Below are 18937 nucleotides of genomic sequence, written 5' to 3'. Positions count from 1 at the left end.
GTTTAATTCCTACCTTTTTGTTTACTTCCATTAGTGAATGTGCCTCTAACCAGGGATCACCAACCTTTCTTATGACATGGACCCTTACCTTTAACCAAGGGGTCCATGGACCCCAGGTTGGGAACCCCTGCTGTAATCCCATTTTCACAAAGTTTATTGTGGTAAAAATCTTGGAGAGCTTTTAAATTTCAGAGTTGCAGTGTTCCTTGCCTTTTGAAACTTCTTTTGTGTGTGTGGTTAAATGCCATTGAATAATCTTCAGCAGTTTATTTTGGTAGCTGACTCTAGGCCATAAAATTATTTGAATTAAAGTAAGCTGAAGTATTTGATTTGTTAATGAATTGAATGAATTAACATCACTTTCTGATGGTGTTATACATTGAAATTTCTGCGTGAAATAGATTGTTAAATATGAATATCTGCCTGAAATATAACTATTACGATGTTAAATGTTTAAAATTGGTTTTGAAATGCCTGTAAAAGGGATGCAAACTATTTGAGGAACTAGTCAAAATACATCTCAGAAGGTTCAAATGAAGGTCATCGATCTGCACTACCAACTGTGCTTCTCTGTACAGAGATACTGCCTGACGAGGCTGAGTACTTCTAGCCCTCTTTTAAATTTCATGTTTCCTGTATCTGCATAATTTTACTTTCAAGCAGACAATAACACTAGCTTGACATGAAGATTCAATATGATGTTCCTAAAACAGCCTTGTGTTTAAACTGCAAGTTACAGCTGTTCCCGTTTCTCTTGAGGAACATATAGGTTGAATTTTGTGAATGAAATGGAGATGGAAACCAGTAAGAATGTAATCAGAGAAGATGGCATTATAATAACTGAAGTGATCGATGAACTTGAAATTTGTATAATTTTTCATATGCATGACATATTTCTAATCATTTAAATGACAATCCGTAAATTTTAAGGCATCTATTGGGCATAAAGTTAAATTATCTTTCAGAAATCCAGAAGATTAATTTTTTTCTAGCTATACTGTTCAACTGTTCCATTCGAGTGTTTTAAAATATTTTTACATTTAGGGTTTTTTAAACACTGTATATATTCTTAACAGTGTTTCAACATATTCATCTGTGGTTTGGATTTTTTTCTAATTTGGTTGTAGATTTGATTTCAATTAAGACACTTGTGGTGTTTGCCTTCTGCAAGGGTTGTAAATAAGTTTTAGAAATTATGATCCATTATCCCCGTGGTACCATTAGAGACAATGCAAAGATGTTTTAAAGGGATGATGCTCCAAATGCAAAGGTGTATATTTCCAAAAAGGATGAATAGACTAGGTTATCTTGCTCTTGGGGTGGGGGGGGGGGGGGAATGACTTGATGCAATATTTAAAAAAAATTGAGGAAGGACATAATTAGATGTTCTCTCTCTGTAAGACAATAGGGAGTTCATAGGAACCACTTTATTCAAATAATGTTGAGAATGTGAACTCAGTGCAATGTATTGTTTGAAACCAATAGTATTGATGTATTTAGAACAAATGTAGCCCTTTTTGAGTGAGAGAAGAAAGAAAAATAGGAGAAAGGTGTGTGTGAGTATAAATGGCTGGTTGGATTGAATGACGTGTTCCTGTGCCATTGCCTGTGTAACTGTTGAGCAAAATAATGGAATGTCTATCTCTGACTTCTGTAGGTAGGACTGAAATCTTTCATTTAGGAAGTGCTGTGAATGAAATAGTGAATCAGTCTTTCTGTGAGAGTAGTTTCCTACACACTTGCATCACATGGAATTTCTCTTTCATTACCTCCAGATGAATATAGAACTTGATCATGGATGACCACATTCACAAATTGCATTGTACATTTGTGGTAAGACCCTAATGCCGTCAGATTTCTGACTGGACAATGAACCAATGTATAGTGTCTCACTTTTTATTGTTCCCTTTTTGCACTACTTATTTAATTTGTATATTATTGTAATTTATAGTTTTATGTATTGCAGTGTACTGCTGCCGCAAAACGTATTTCACGATGTATGTCAGTGATACTAAACCCGATTCCGGTTGCTTGATAGAAAAGCAATGGCAAAATGTTATAACTGACTTAAGATGGGTATTTGTGTGCAGTGTTAGTGCTATAACTTGGGCAAGGCTACTTTATAGCAGAAATACAACTTGAATTTTTCTTTACCCATGGGTATCATGGTTTTAAAATTTGCTTCATCACTCTTTTCATCAAAACTTGTAAAATTCTGCTGGTTTTTGATATGCACTCAGCTCATTGAGCGATGGAGGACGACAGGTGACCTGACAGAGGTGTATAAGATGATGAGAGGCATTGATCGTGTGGATAGTCAGAGGCTTTTTTCCAGGGCTGAAATGGCTAACGCAACAGGGCATTGTTTTAACGTGCTTGGAAGTAGGCACACAGGAGATGTCGGGTAAGACTTTTTACGCAGAGAGTGGTGAGTGTGTAGAATGGGCTGCTGGCGACTGTAGTGGAGGCGGATACAATAGGGTCTTTTGAGAGTCTCCTGGAGAGGTACGTGCAGCTTAAAAAAATAGATGGCTTTGGGTAACCCTAGGTAATTTCCAAAGTAAGTACATATTTGGCACAGCATTGTGGGCTGAAGGGCCTGTATTGTGCTGTAGGTTTTCTGTGTTTTCTAACATGGTTTCCTTTCTGAACAAGCCAGACACTTGAATTGTGGAAGTGAGATGGCATGTCAACTGAGTGTAGGTATGATTTGAGATGAAGTAGTTATAAATGTATGTGATCTAGGGCTGACCCCTCTGGCATGTTTATTCCAATGATGGTTTTGTTCTACCCTGAAAGGTTTCTGCACTCATTCCAGTACGATTCTTTAACCATGGGACAGAAAAATGAGAGGTGCTCCCCTACACTAGGTATGTGCCTTTTGATGCCCGCTTTCATAAGGGGCCCTATGAGGGTGGGTGCCATTCAAATTCTGCATATTTCTTGAGCGGTAAATCTGTAACATTCTGCTTTTCCATTGGGCTTCAATCAAGGGCTTGTAATGCTAGTACAATAAAGGGATACTGTGATTTTTGAAAAAGAGCAATTGCTGGGATGCATATGCATTTATTTTCAGTGTTCTCCACAAATGCTTCAAGATTGTCATTTTTGATGGGGAAAAATCTAAAACGAATGATGTTAAGCATTTATTATTAAATAGAAAACCATGATTATAACAGTCATTTCAAAAATCTAGGACTTTGTCGTGTCAAGACTTAACATTCCTTCCTGGGAGTTCTGGAGAATCTGAGAATACAATGTGTTCATTATATTTGGGGTGGAATGAAATGCATCTGGTGTTTGAATTTGAGATGGGTGTGCATGAAATGCATTGAAATTAAGTGTGTGCTGTGTGCCTGTTTGGCTCCAACTGCTGCATGTTTGTTGCAAACCTTTTTCTGAATGTCCTTCATGTATTCAGGACCACCCCTCTCCCCCATCTGTCTACAAATAGTTGTCAATTCTCTGTCATCTGTGAACACCAAAACCATATCATAGAGTTACAACTAAAGGTGAAAGACTAAGGGAGACTGGGGAACAGTACTTAGTTGATTTATATTAAAATCAAACATTATAGGCAGCCATGGGATACAGGGGCGTATATAATCTCTGAAATCTTGAGTAGATGCTTAGAAATCATTTGCAGAATTAGCAGAACTCTGAGGTGAAATATTTAACACACTTGAAAGTATGAGGTAATAGCAAAAGTAGAAGAATTAAAATCCTGAAATTTATAGTGTTTTGCTCTAGCCTTTGCAAAAATGGATGACAGAATTGCAGAGGGACAGTTATAAACTGAGCAGTTTCGAAAGGTGAAACTTAACCATATTTGTGAGTTATTTAAATCAAGCTTTGAAATTGCCTGTTTAATTTAGTTAAGTAAATACACCTGACCACTTTGAGGGATAGTACCTGAACAGTCTGACAGATACAAATTATCAAGTCATTGTGGCTCTATCTGGGTAATTCAGTGATATGTAGTCTTGACACTTAAGTAAAATATGGTGACGAGGGAGTAGGCATTGGAATGAACATTTTTATTAATTGGTCACAGGGCTGCAGTTTTGGAATGCACTGTGAATGAGATGAATCATAAACCCAAATTTTCCCCAATTTGCTTGAAGCGGCTTACAGAATCAAACATTCTGCGTGCAGATCGCAGAAAGCACCATTCTGTGGAACTTACCAAGTGGTCAGTCAAATGAAGAAGGACTGATGGGTAGGAAGATGAAGTCATTCACAAATGATGAATCAACCATCAAAATGGTGCAAAGTTCCAGATTGTGAAAGAGTAAATTATGTCCCTGTTCATAAGCCATTTAAACTAACGGTTCATTCATCAAAAACAGACATGTAAATGTTGACAAAGACTACAATTCTGGAAGTAGTTGCCAGATAAGGAAAAAATCTGTACAAAACAGGTCAACAGCCTGTAATTGAAAATAAAAGTAAACTACAAATGCTAGTAATCTAAAGTTTTTAAAAAACACAAAATCTTGAGCAGTTTGGGCCTTAAATACGTGAAGAAAAAATGGTCAAATTTTCAGTTTTCACCAGAGCAATGTACAGTGTTCACTGCATCTGAACTTGATGGTGAATTTACTTTAGTAGAGTGGTTGGTTTCCTGAAAACTGGTAAAATATAATTTTGTTATATGGAGCTTTGATCAGATCTATTTCATCTTCACTTTTGGACATTTGTGAAGTGGTACATGCTCTCCCTGGATTACATATAAATTCCTGTAATATTACATTCCAAAGTCTTGTGTTATTTCTCTGTACTATATTACCTAATTACTTTTTGACAATTAATTGTTCTCGTAAGTCCTGTGTGCTTTGATACCATTACAATACTATAGACCATCAACTAATCTGTTGGAGGAACAGTAAAGCAGCATCTGGGGTGGGGAAAATAGAGTTGTGGGTTTTGACCTAAAACATTGACTACTACTTTGCACCACAGATGCTGCTTGAACCACTGATTTCCTCCAGGATGTTGCTCCAGGTTCCATCTGCAAAGTATAGTTACCATGTTGCTCATTTTCTGACCTCTGAACTTTGTAAATACACTATCTATTCATTACACAGGGGTAGCCTTCATTTAAAGATGGTGCTGTTTAACTTTGTCAGACAGTAATAATTTTTATCTGTCAAACTGTCATTACAAGTGGATTAGAAGGTAGTGTGGTGAAAGTGGGCTTCCACCTGGAAAAGCCAAGTGATTGGATTCTCACAGTGTGAAAGCAGCAATTTCTAACACTAAGGTTAAGGTAGAGACTGCTTTGCTCTACGTGAGGATTGTCATTTCATCTTTATAATTTCCTCATTAAAAAGGTAATATTAATTTGGCAGTGGCAATAGTTCAAAGGCTAGGGAAGATATAGTCAGCATTTGGAAATGCGTTCATAGATGACAGTGGTTCAAGGAGGGTTTTGGTATTATTGACAAGACAGCAATTTGGGATAGGCATTAAATTCAATCTTGACAGAGAATTGTTTGAGATAATTATTGGATTTCTATATTGCACATAAAGGCCCCAGAAGATGGTATCAGTTTCAGTGTGTACTAAAGCCAGTGCTTGTGTTATCATCGCAATTGAAGAAACTTTCTTGTTTATTTGCCCTTGTTGACTGCTGAATACATTTTATTTTTCCCAATAAGAATGAAATTTCAAAGCTAAGTTTTCATTTTGTACAAGGGAATGGGGGATATGGACTTGGTGTAAAGTTGCACTGAAATAAAACAATATGTTACTGTTGTGGCAATTGTGGTAAGAGGTTGAATGGCCTATTCCTGTTCCAAATCTCTAAATTATTGCAGAGTACATTCAGACTGAAAATACTGTGACCACACTATGCTAGTGGTAGAGGAAATGAATATTTGCCCCTACAGATAAGTGTCAAGCAGATGAATTGTTTGCCCCAGTTATGGAGCTGCTTGATTTGCTGGTGCAGTCAAGTGGACAGTTTGAAGCCGTGGAGTGGTGAAGAGAGTAGTGAGCTGAGAGATGTACAACCTCTGACTTGCTCCAATAGACACTGTTTTAATGTGGCTCTTCCAGCTAAATTTCTGTTGAAAGATAATCTTCAAGGTATTTGTAACTTGAATGACGAGATGGTTTGGTGCACTGTGATTGGAGATGAGTAGTGACTGTTATGCACGGCTTAACTCATTTTTGCATGTCACGTAAATCTTGATGCATGCAGGCATGGAGCAGTTCCATCTAAGGAACTGTGTGGGGTGCTGGATATTATGGAGGTGGGGGGGGGAAGCAATGAAAATGCAGCTTTTGACCTCGTGAACAAGACATTGTCAGTGCCGTGGATAATTATAAAGTACATTTTGTAAGCTATATTCTGGCACTAATCTGTGAACTGTTTTCAGAAATATTCTGACTTGTAATGCTGCTATGATTTGGTTTCTATGCAATATGTAAAATTTTGCAGGTGATTGACTTGATCATGTTTTTTATATTAAAAAAAACCCATAATGATACAAGATTTCTTGTGCATAGCACCATCGAAAATGCATTTTGCTTCAGGTAATTTACATTGACATTGAAAGTTTAAGTGTAATGTCCAGAGTCCAAACAAATGCATCTATATTCAAAGTGCCCTATTTGTTCACTTGAGTATGTAATACCTTTTTTATGTGTTCAATTAGACAAATAGACTTTCATCAATATTTGAGGATTTAATTCTGCTTTTTAGAAAAATAGAAATTCTGATCTAAACATCTTTGATAAACACGACAAGAAAGGTTCAATGGGCTTGGTAACATTAGTGGGGAAAGAGTATTTCATATTTATGACCTTTCATTGGGGCTCATCAGCTCTTTCCACATGACGTAGGGGTTCACTTGTGTTACCCACCTCCAGTCCTCCCATTTTTGGTCCCTTTCCCATAACTCTACCACCCCCCGCCAAAATGTGGTTCACCCACCTGTTATCTTTCCCTTATGGTTCCCTTTATCATCTTCCTTACCCAGTGCTAGCACTGATATTTTGAGTTCTTATTCTTAGCTGTCTCCACCTTAACCCTCCTCTCCCCCTACCTGGTACTATCTGCTTTTATTGTTATCCTTTGCCTCTGTCTTCTATCTTTACCTCTCCCTGTCTCCTACATGGCTCCATCTGTCCGCCATCCTTCGCAACCCCTCTTTTCTTTGGTCCTGTCATATCACTCCCTCCCTCTTTTTTTATATAGGCTTCTCTGTAGGGTTTTGACTTGAAATGTCCCCACCAATGCTCAACCCGATGAGTTCCTCCAGCAGGTTTTGTTGTTCCAGGTTCCAACATCTGTGGCTATTTGTGTCTTCACTTGGATTACTTCCAATTTAACATGCTGCATTTGGAGCTCGTGCTCTGGTCTCTGCAACGTTCGATTCCCAACAAGAACACCAACTCAGTTAAGACTGAAAGGATCACCCTGAACTTGTAATTGCTTGTCACTTTAATGCTGTATCCGACTCTGATCCCTTTAGCTGCTTGCACCTGAACTTGAACAACATCTCATCTTCCAGTAAGGCACGTTCCTGCCTCCAGGGCTGGACACTTTCAGACAGCTGGCCTTTCTAGTTTGTATCAGAAATGGCCAGTTCTGATAAATCGCCATATGTAAAATCAGTTCATTTTGTCTTTATCCATGACTAGCTGAGTAGTTCAGCATTATTTTCAGATTCTGTGGTAAACTGGAAAGTGGATTCTTCAAAAATAACATTGCTGTGCAGTCCTTGGTCTCTAATTACTCTATAATCCATCATTAGTGTTGTAATTAAAGTTAAAACCAGAGACTACTTCCCCTGCATGAGGTGGAAGGGAGGGGGTACTAAGTGGGGAATGGCAAAAAGAGCAAGGAGATCATCGAAAGAAATAGGATTGTGTTTTCATTAACTACAGCCTCGATTTAAAAATATTGTGACTTGAGTATTTATTCACAAAAATTCCTGATCTAAGCAAAGAAAACTTGGCCAAATAGTATTTTTGCCAAGATTGTCGTCACTTATGTGTGGCAGCTGGTGTTTAAAAACACACTCCACAGGACAAATGCTTATTAGACAGGGTGTCAGAGAACTGTAGACTTGGAATGCACTATTGCAGATCTTGAGTAATTTGTGTTCACTCATTTTTTTTGCTGTAAGAGCCTACTTGTCAGTAGCTTTATTTTTCCTTTATTTTAAATATGCTCCTTATTGTAAGAGTAAGTGTTTAATTACTTGCTTGGCACATTGCCTTGAAATTTAGCAGCATTTTAATGATTCATTGTTGGCTGACTGGAGTAAAATTTTTTGTGCTCTTTGGATTGTACATGCTGTGACAAACAACACATGTTTCAGTCCTGGATGATGTCATCCCCTTTTGGTAGAAGAAAATAGAAAATCAGTATATTTTAAATGGTGCCACATTGGAAAGTGGGGTTCAGATGGATCTGTTGTCCTTGTACATGCATCACAAAGCTAGCATATAGTTATAGTAAGCTATTAGGAACCAAATGATCTGTTGACTTTTATTGATCATAAAAGTAATAGACATTATATTAAAATTGTATAGCTCACTGGTGTGACTGCACCTGAACTATGGTGTAACAGTCCACTCTCTACCTATTGCTGTAATAGTGGGAGAACAGCAGAGGTTTATCAGATTGATATCTGTGGGCATGGGTGAATAGGTGGAGATGAATATTGTCCTCTGTCTAGAGATAACCAGATTGAATTACAGAGAAAGAAAAAGTACATCTCAATTTCCAGCCAAGAATAGAAAGATATCCAGACAATAGGAACAGAAACTGTTCTTAATTGCTACCTTAACAGATCCTTTGAATTAACCTCTTTTATTCAAAGGTATCTTGGCATTGTTGGACAAATTCTACATGATTCTTTTCGAGAGTTGCTCATTCATAAGCAATTGTATTTTAATCAATCTAAATTGAATATTCTGCGTCCTAAATACATTGGTACAATTTGAGTATTTACATTGTTACTTTTAAATCAATTTTAATGATTCGCCCATCTTGGTACATGCCAGTGTTGTAGTTGTGTATTTGTAAGCTGATTAATTTCTCAGCAAACTTATCATCTTCTTAATGTTGACATAGAATTGCTTACTAAGAAATACTAAACCAATGACCATTTGTGTTTCATGTAACTACGACTGTGTGGACGATGGGGAGGGTGGCGTGGGTGAGGAATGCTTGCCTTGTTAATCAGCGTTGAACATCTTGCCCTCACCTTAAACCTATTTCTTTGATGATTTGATTTCTACCCTGATATAAAAGCAGTCCTAGTTTGTAAAAGCAAATAACCCAAGTTTGTTAGTGTCCTTGGAATGGCATCATCCCTTTGGCTGCCACCGTAAGCACTTTTATCCTGAAGTCTAAGTTTCTAGAGTAAAGTGTTCCTTTCTAAGACTCCTCTTGTTCCTTAGTTGCTCTTAAATTGTTGAGATTTATACTGAGGTTTTCGATTAGCATAGAGGACCAGGTTTGATGGGCTCCCATTTAACCTGACATGAATCCGTATTTAGGATGTAAAGCTTCCATTCACAGGTCCCCTCATATCCTATTATTCCAACATATAACAGAGGAGACCTGAATAATAATTCAATGCATCTTGGGTCAGAAGCTGTTAGGTTCATGTGTGAAGGATATTTGTATGTTGTCATTGGTGACTTGGTAATTATGAAGTTATTTCAATGTTATTGAGCCTCTAGTTTTCAATCAAATTTTGATTGTATGACTCAGATATAAGGAATTAAAAAATTCGATTTTGGATCTGTTGGGCTACATGTGCTAACAGATATTTATACATAAAAAGCTATAAAATTACCTTTTGTATTTAGCACTAAAACTGTTGTAATTTCAAATATATTATTTGAAATGGAAATGGCATGTCAATTTATCATTATTAAATAAATCTTGGGCTTGTAGAATACAGAAAATCTAAAGAAATTGAAGTTTATTGTTGTGATTGCTCACAATTTCGCTGTCTCAAGTGATCCACTGTTTGAAAAGATTGTTGAAGGTCAGCTAGGTTTTCCTAGCACGATGGAGCTAGAGATGTTTCTTCCAACACACAGAATGGTCCAGGTTCCAGTTGCAGCGAGAGGTATTGAGACCCAATTAGCACAATTTACCCACCTGCTTCTGACAAATGATTGCAATAAACATGAGCTGATGTCAATTCTGGTGTATCAGGCACTATTTCCAGGTGGGACAGGACAAAGTGGAGTCCAGAGGCAATGGCATCATCAACAGACCAATTTGAGTGATAAGTGAACTGGAAAAGGTCCAACGTAGTAGGAAAATGGATTAACACAATCCATAACCAGTTGCTCAAAGCATTTCATTATTGTTGACGTCAGTGCCACTGGATGATGGTCATTGAGAGAGCTTGCTGTCACCTCTTGGGGACCACGATAGTGGTAGCCATCTTGAAACCTGAAGGAGCAGTGGAATGTTCTGGGGAGTTGTTGAAGATGTCTGTTGGAACCTCTATTAACTGGGCTGCACAGTCCCTCAGCTCCTGGCTCGGTACGTTATCAGACCCTGCAATTTACGTAGATTGACTGGCTGGAGTGCCTGTTCCTTGGTGGTGGGGGGGGGGGGGGGTAGGGTCAGTGGGGAGAGGGGTTACGATAAAATTGGCCAAAATTCAGCATAATTTTCTTAAGGGGAATTCATGCTGAACAATTCTGTGGAAATTTTTTGAAGAAATAGCAGATATGATAGGCAGTCAGTGGATATTGTTTACTTGGATTTTCAGAAGGTCTTTGACAAGGTACTGCACATGAGGCTGCTAAACAAGATAAGAAAGATACCAGCATGGATAGAAGATTTGGCTAGAAGGAGGCAGAGAGTGAGAATTAGGGGCATTCTCTGGTTGGCTGCTGGTGACTAGTGGTATTCCATGGGTTGATGTTGGGACTGCTTCTTTTCATGTTATATGTTAATGATGTGGATGATGGAATTGATGGCTTTGTGACCAAGTTTGCAGATGCTATGAAATTAGGTGGAGGGGCAGGTAATGTTTAGAATGCAGGGAGTTTGCGGAAAGACTTGGACAGATTGGGAGAATGGTCATAGAAGCGGCAGATGCAGTATAGTTTTTGGAAGTGTATGGTCATGCACTTTGGTAGAAGGAATAAAGGCATAGACTATTTTCTAAATGAGAAGAAATTCGTAAATCAGAGTTACAAAAGTTTTTGTCCAGCAGCTCAAATGGATAATATACAAGCAAACGCAACCAACACCATTTTAAAAACTTTAGCTCTAGGCACAATTTTGTGTCTAATGGCCACACAAGGAAATACGACTGACGCTAGTTAGAAACTGTTCAGTAACAGTCTCCAATCCCAAATAAGCAGTGTAGTGTCCCAAATAAAGAAAGGGAATCTGCATGCATCCTCAAAGGTTATAAACGTTCATTCCAGTTTCTGAGAATTGAAGCAAGCTGGTGTTGATCTTCAACCAGTTGTTTCAGTGACATTTTGACAGACCAGGTAAAAATTAATATGCATTGACTTCCTCCATTTGATGCTTGTCAGCACAGAACTACTGTTGAATGAGGAAGCTTCAGTAAAGAATTATTAATAGTTTTAAGCAACATCCTCACCACATTCTACAAGGGTTGTATCGAGAGTATCCTGAGCAGCTGCATTACTGCCTGGTTCGGAAATTGCACAGTCTCAGATCGTAAGACCCTGCAGCGGATAGTGAGGTAAGCTGAGGGGATCATCGGGGTCTCTCTTCCCACCATTACAGACATTAGCACCGCACGCTGCATCCGCAAAGCAAACAGCATTGTTAAGGACCCCACACACCCCTCATACAAACTCTTCTCCCTCTTGCCATCTGGCAAAAGGTACCAAAGCATTTGGGCTCTCACGACCAGACTGTGTAACAGTTTCTTCCCCCAAGCCATTAGACTCCTCAATACCCAGAGTCTAGTCTGACACCAACCCCCACACCCCCCCACCTCTCTCAACTGAGCACCACTCCACTCCCTTTGCAATTTTTGTTCATTTCTTTCTCAATTCCTGATAAAACATTGTTTATATTTACATTATTTATTATTATATTGTAATTTGCCCTTTACTGTGCCTATTGTGGTATTTATTAATTATTGTTCTGTCTTGCACTGTTTTGTGCACTTTATGTAGTCCCGTGTAGGTCTGAAGTCTAGTGTAGTTTTGTGTTGTTTCATCTAGCACCATGGTCCTGGAGGTACGTTTACCAGCAGTTATGGTTGAAATGACAACAAAAGCGACTTGACTTGAAACATCCTGAAGACTTCTTTCAAGGATATCTGAATTCTACATTAATTGACTTTTCAGAAACTTGAAGATCTTGCTCAGATTCATTTGAGTAGATTTAATGAGTGTCTGAGAAAAAGCTGGAGTGGTATTAAACTTGTGGCTGATCTCATCTTCGGCTTACCTTTCGATTCTGTGGTTCAAAATCGATCTTGGCCTTAAATTGTTACTGACTCAGCAATGGACAGTGAAATCTAAAATTTTATAACTACCAGAAGGTCTACCTCCCCTTCGGTTTGGTCTCTTTTTGCTAGTTGATTATGCCATTCAGTTGTTATGGTGCTTGTCTCTCAGTTGAAATGTTTCCTAACTGTTCATGAATTTTCTTTTTCTTCCTTCTCCTTGAAATAAACTTCTTTTTGTGGTGATTTTGTTGGACTACGTGTCTATTAAAATAAAATAGAGCTTAGTTCCTATGACTCTATATTTGGCATGCAGCATGAGCTGATATGCTAAGATATAACTGTTAAATGCATTTTGTTTTGGCAGTTGAACTCCTTTTTCACTTGCCTCCTAAGAATTACTGGTGAAACAGTTAAGATTGTAGTTTTATACTTATTGTCTCCACTCATTGTTACTCATAAATGCTGTGTTCTAAAGAGAAATTATATCGTGCTTTTGTTGGACTGTTTAGCTGTTGTGTTTGAGCAGTGAGTGAACATTCTTTCACTGGCTGGGTTATTACCATATGGAATATGAACAAAGCCATTACTGTTTGAGTATAATGGTGTTGAACAAAGGGAACCATTCCATCAAATGTGCTGGTGTTTTCTTTTGTTGGACTGACTTGAAAGTATTTGGGCTTCATTGAAAATAAAATATCAGCAAATAGAGGCTGTTTCATAATTCTGATCGAAAGAATATCTGTATAGGATATTTTATGAACATTAAGTATTCTATTTCAATGTAAATAACAATTTCCTCAAATTGACTTTTTGGCCATTTAAATCTTGAACACTGCAAGTTGGAAGTGATGTTTTGAAATACTTAAAGATTGTTCAATTTAAGATTGAACCATGAATTCCAACTTGCCCATGGATGACACCATAAGCCACCTTTTACTCTTTGTCTCAAAGCTTTCCGATGGAACTTTTTGCTCCTTAACTGTGGTGATCTCTGCATCTGGCAAACCTAAACCCAAGTTGGAATTTGCAGAACAGCTCACAAGGGTGATCTTGAACTTCCAGTTGGCTTTGCTTTCCCCATCAGTTCTGTTCTCCGCTTTTGGTTTCTTGCATTATTCTTACACAACATCTTATGTCAAGGTGTGGGAATCAGGTATTGATTCTTTATCTGCATTGTATTCTGTGTTGTGTGTTTATTATGGTAACTTGTCACATGAATAGGGGCTTGGTAAAAGCGAAGGGAATAACTTTGGTATTCTTATTTCAGGGCAGTTTGTGGCTTGAAACCAACAGAGGTTATATCCTTGCAGACCATTTAATATTGCTTCAAACTTGTATGTTTGCTAATTGCTATTCAGGGATTGAATAAAGGGTTTGACTTTTGGAGCAATCATTGGAACAGTGAGCATGTCATACAAGTGTAAGTCCATACAGTAGAAGCAGGCAAGAATTGTTTTGTTCTCAGTTTGGATCAGTTTTGCCACTACATGTAGGTGAACTTCAGACGTAGGGGCATTGAAATTTTTTGGATAGCCAAGCTTTCCAATTCAGAGCTTGCTCGTTCTGATGTAATAGCAGAAAATGCTGGGTAGCATCTATGAGGCGAATGCAAGGTTTAGCATTTTTGGTTGATCCTGGTGTTTGGGGATTCTTGGTCTGGGATATTACCTTGCTCCACGGATGCCTATGTTTTTTAGATTTCCAGTAAACGGTCAGTTCTGATGTAACCTAATCTTTGGTGTTTGATTTGGTGTCTTTCTATAATTTTACACCAGATTTTCTGAATTGTCTTTTTTCTCCATTTGGACCACCTCTCAGATATCTGCCATTAACAAGTTTTCAGTACTCCCCAAGTATACGTCATCTGTGTCTGTTTCCAACTTATCAAATATTCACTGTTCTCTCCATCCTGCACCTTTCTCTGCAAGCTCAAATATGCTTGTTTAATGAGTTTTCTTAGTTTTGAAGTCATTGGCGGAAAACGTTAATTTGGCTTTACACTGTAGATGCTGACCTGTTAAGTATTTTCTGTTTTTCATACATTCCTGCTCGAAGGTTAGTTTGTTCCACGCTGCAAGGTGTTGTAATAGTCATCTCCTTTTATCATGGGTTTCTTTGCAAATTTAGTAGTATGTGATCTGATGGTCATTAAATTTCCTTTATTCTGCAAACATGCTAACATAGCTACCTTTTTTTCGAGTTTTAATTGAAATTACTGTTTTCAATCTTCACCTGTTTCAGTTTGGTTGTTGCAACTATAGCATCTTTGCTTTCTAATAACATATTTCAGATTTGAGTGTGTTGAGTGGAGTATGGATAGAATGAGCTGTATAACCCATTATTTAGCAAAATGAAAATTAATATGTCAGTAAAACATTCCAGGGCATGTCAGGACTGTGACTATGACTTCTAAGTCACTCCCACACTGACCTCTTGTCCTCTGCCTTCAATGCTACAAATGCAAATGAAAAGAATAACATCTCTCATTCTACTGAGTAGCTTACAACCCAATAATATGAACACTGAATTTTCCAGTTTCAGATAATCCACAGCCATGGTGTTCTTCATTCACCTGCCAACCTAATTATCTTGTTCTTTCTTTTTCCATCTGCCCAACATCCCCTCCCCATCCTCACAGATATATACTGGCAATCTCTCCTCAATCTTTCTAGATGCAGGGTCATGACCAAAAATCTCAGCTGATGCCTTTTGTCTGTAAAGATATAGCTTGCCCAGTTGAGTTTATCCAGTATTCTGTTAGTGAACAAGAGACTGCTTGATCCAGGTGATTATGCCCTTGTGATGAATAATTTAGTTAAGTAAGATTAACAAAAAAACTTTGGTCACAATCCTGTGTTGATTCTCCACTGAAAAGTAGAACCTGCTATTTGCCCAATTCTAAAAGCACTTGGCTGTATTAGGTTGTATGGGATCAGGTGGGTATTCTGAACAAACACTGGAAACTAATCCATTGATCAGAATTCGAAGGGAGAGAATTTTCATCCATAATTAATGTGACATTGTATAATCACCTTGTCTTACAACTAAGTTAGCTGTTTCTGTTGTTACTGTGATGAGTTAACCTCATAATAAACCTGATGAATAAACCTCATAAGAACATAAGAAGTAGGAGTAGGCCATCTGACCTGTCGAGCTTGCTCAGCCATGACTGATATGGCCATGGGCTTATCTCCAACCTGCTTTTTCCCCATAACTCTTAATTCCATTACTATGCAAAAACTATCCAACCTTGTCTTAAATATATTTACTGAGGTAGCCTTCACTGCTTCATTGGGCAGAGAATTCCACAGATTCACCACTCTCTGGGAGAAGCAGTTTCTCTTCATCTCCATCCTAAATCTACTCCTTGGAATCTTGAGAGTATGTCCCCTAGTTCTAGTCTAACCTACCAGTGGAAACAACTTTCCTGCTTCTATCTTATCTATCCCTATCATAATTTGATATGTTTCTATAAGATCTCCTCTCATTCTTCTGAATTCCAGCAAGTACAGTTCCAGGCGACTCAATCTGTCTTCATAGTCTAACCCCCTCATCTCTGGAATCAACCTGATGAGCCTTCTCTGCACTACCTCCAAAGCCAGTATATCCTTCTTCAAGTATGCAGACCAGAACTGAACACAGTACTTCAGGTGCAGCCTCACCAGTGCCCTGTACAGTTGCAGTATAACCTCCCTGCTCTTAAGTTCAATCCCTCTAGCAATGAAAGCCAACATTCCATTTGCCTTCTTGATAGCCTGCTGCACCTTCAAACCAACCTTTTGTGATATATGCACAAGCACTCCCAAGCCCCTCTGCACAGCAGCATGCTGCTATTTTTTTTTACCATTTAAATAATAATCTGCTCTTTCCTTTTTCCTTCCAGAGTGGATGAGCTCACATTTACCAACGTTGTACTCCATCTGCCAGACCCTTGCCCACTCACTTAACCTATCTATATCTCTCTGCAGACTCTCCTTAACTTCTGCACAAATAGCTTTTGCACTCAATTTAGTATCATCAACAAACTTGGATTCACAGCACTCAGTCCACTCTTCTAGATCATTTTTGTGTATTGTGAACAGTTGCAGGCCCAGCACCGATCCCTGTGGCACACCACTCACCACTGATTGCCAACCAGAGTAACACCCATGGAGCCCAACTCTCTGCTTTCCTTTAGTTAACCAATCTTCTATCCGCGCTAATACATCACCCCTAAATCTATGCATCTTTATCTTATGGATACGTCTTTTATGTGGCACCTTATCGAATGCCTTCTGGAAATCCCAAGTATCCTCTGTCCACTGCGCTCATCATATCCTCAAAGAATTCCAGTAAGTTTATCAAACAGGACCTGCCTTTGCCTTTGCTGAATCCATGCTGCCTTTGCCTGATGGATCCTTTTCTTTCCAGATGCCTCGCTATTTCTTTTTTAATGATGGCTTCTAGCATTTTCCCCAACTACAGATGTTAAACTAACTGGCCTATAGTTACTTACCTTGTACAGTACAGTTCCAGAGTTGGTTTCATATTCTTGTTACATTTACCTACTGAACAGAACCGATTCAGTCAACTTTTTTTTAAGAGCATTAATGTAGCCCAAGATAATTTGCCTCTCCTGTATTTCATTCTTCAACATGGTAGAAACTGCAGCTCCTTGCTTGGGGAGAATGGACAGTTTTTGGCATTGGTAGGAAGTGGTTGAGTGGGAGATTGCACACCTATTGTCAGTGCTGCACATGGATTTACAGAAACGCCCGATAGTTTTTCATTGTGTAGCTGGAAAGATGGACTTCTAACCTAATAATGTCATTTCTGAATCTGGGGCCAATGGCTCATGTGGTGCTTGGATTTTCAAAATCGTTTGTTTAAATTTAGAGGAGTATGAAAAATACCATTTTGAAAATGCTCTTGACGTGACTGGTAAGATGTCTTGGCTTGTATTCTTTTTCTTCTCATCTGTACTATTTAGCAGCAGTAAGGTGCGCTGACATCTAATCTCTTTAAGTTACTATTTTTAGGTTTGAAAATGGTATTTATATCGATCGCAAATTATGCAGTTATTCTGTGATCAGTTTTAGAGACAGCTGTTGATCAGTGACAGAAATGAAAGTAGTGCAATTTTATGTACAAAACCTGCAGAGCACTTGGAGGTGCAGACTATAGTGGGGTTAGCACCTCCAAGTATTTCCTGTGAATTTCAGACAGGATGTCCTGTCCGAAATTAACCATCATCGGGGTTTTGAAGATCTGACTATGAATCCTGATACTGCATTCAGATGAGAATGTTTTGCGTTTTAAGTTCTCCTCACTTTATAATACTTGGCAGGTTTGAAGTTCATTTACTGACCCTGATCCTGCTTCCTTGGGGAAACACAAGTAATCTAGTCACTAAGCATGAGATTCTGCAGATGCTGGAAATCCAGAGTAAAGCACACAAAATGCTGGAGGAACTCAACAGGTCAGGCAGCATCTCTGAATAAGTAAATAGTTGATGTTTTTGAGATAAGAGCTTTCATCAGCTCAAATCATTGACTGTTTATTCATTTACATAGATGCTACTTGATCTGAGTTTCTTCAGCATTTTGTGTGTGTTAATCTAGTCCCTAATTTTTGTTCCATTTGAGTCCATCTTATGCTTCAAAATTCCACTGCAAATGTTTCCAGAGTTTGACATTTCAATACACTTCCACACTAAATAGTTCAGGATTTTTACAAATTGATAGTCTATTAATTGACTATGATGCCATGGATCCCAGAACAGTTTCCGGGATAGTAATGTTCAGGTCAAAAGTGGATGCAGATGATCTAGTTGCTAAGCTTGCAAAGTAACTTGATCTTCAGATGGCATTTATGAAATGTTAATGTACTTGAAAATTGTTGTAGTTCCTAATGATACTGCTTGTTGTAACAGGTTTTGTATTGATCAATGTCCTTGGAATTAGGATCTTAGAGTAATTTTTAAATTACATACATTGCACATGACATTTAGGAACTCTTTCACAGTTCTGCTCATTTCCAGTCTGCTACGTTGACATTTGGGAGCAACTGTGTAAAACATTTTATTGGTCAGTGGATCTAAGAATTTGCTTAAATACCAAATTAATTTGTTACACATGACCGGCTGTTTTCACATCCTCTGTGGGTTAATAATTCATTGCCTTATTTTGCCCAAAGATAGTGTGATAGGCCATTTGGAATTTATACAGCTCATGGGGTGAATATCCCCACATTCTGTTAATAGTTGCATTTTCTATGCTTGTTCCTTTATTTTCCATAATTTATTACATCATACAACATATAAACTGGTCCTTTGGCCCAACTGGCCAATACTGACCAAGGTTCTCTCATTTTTTTTTCAAAATAATATATTAAATTTAGAGGAAAAAAGTTTCAGGATTCAGGAAGAACAAAAGTCTGCAGGCACTGAAGTTGGTGTTGTTCAGCTGCAATGGGATCTGTAGAAAAGTTAGTGTTTTAGCCATGCAAGTACCTAATACAAGTTAAAA

The 18937-nt window shown here is 38.2% G+C and overlaps 1 protein-coding gene across 3 annotated transcripts in view; it reads left to right on the top strand.

Moving 5' to 3' along the window:
• ptpn4a (protein tyrosine phosphatase non-receptor type 4a) overlaps nucleotides 1-18937 on the top strand; it is a 227768-nt gene that overhangs the window by 18443 nt on the left and 190388 nt on the right. For 2 of the 3 annotated variants that reach the window (XM_073027032.1, XM_073027025.1), the window contains exon 2: nucleotides 2800-2870. The exons of the other annotated variant lie outside the window; for it this stretch is intronic. In XM_073027032.1, coding sequence (XP_072883133.1) covers nucleotides 2834-2870 — 37 coding nt within the window. In that variant the 5' untranslated portion in view covers nucleotides 2800-2833. The remainder of the gene's footprint in view (nucleotides 1-2799; nucleotides 2871-18937) is intronic. 3 annotated transcript variants of the gene reach the window in all.

The sequence above is a fragment of the Hemitrygon akajei genome, chromosome 2 (assembly GCF_048418815.1).
Source record: "Hemitrygon akajei chromosome 2, sHemAka1.3, whole genome shotgun sequence".
Lineage (NCBI taxonomy): Eukaryota > Metazoa > Chordata > Chondrichthyes > Myliobatiformes > Dasyatidae > Hemitrygon > Hemitrygon akajei.
Note: the sequence above shows the minus strand (reverse complement) of the source record. Positions and strands in the feature narration are given on the sequence as shown.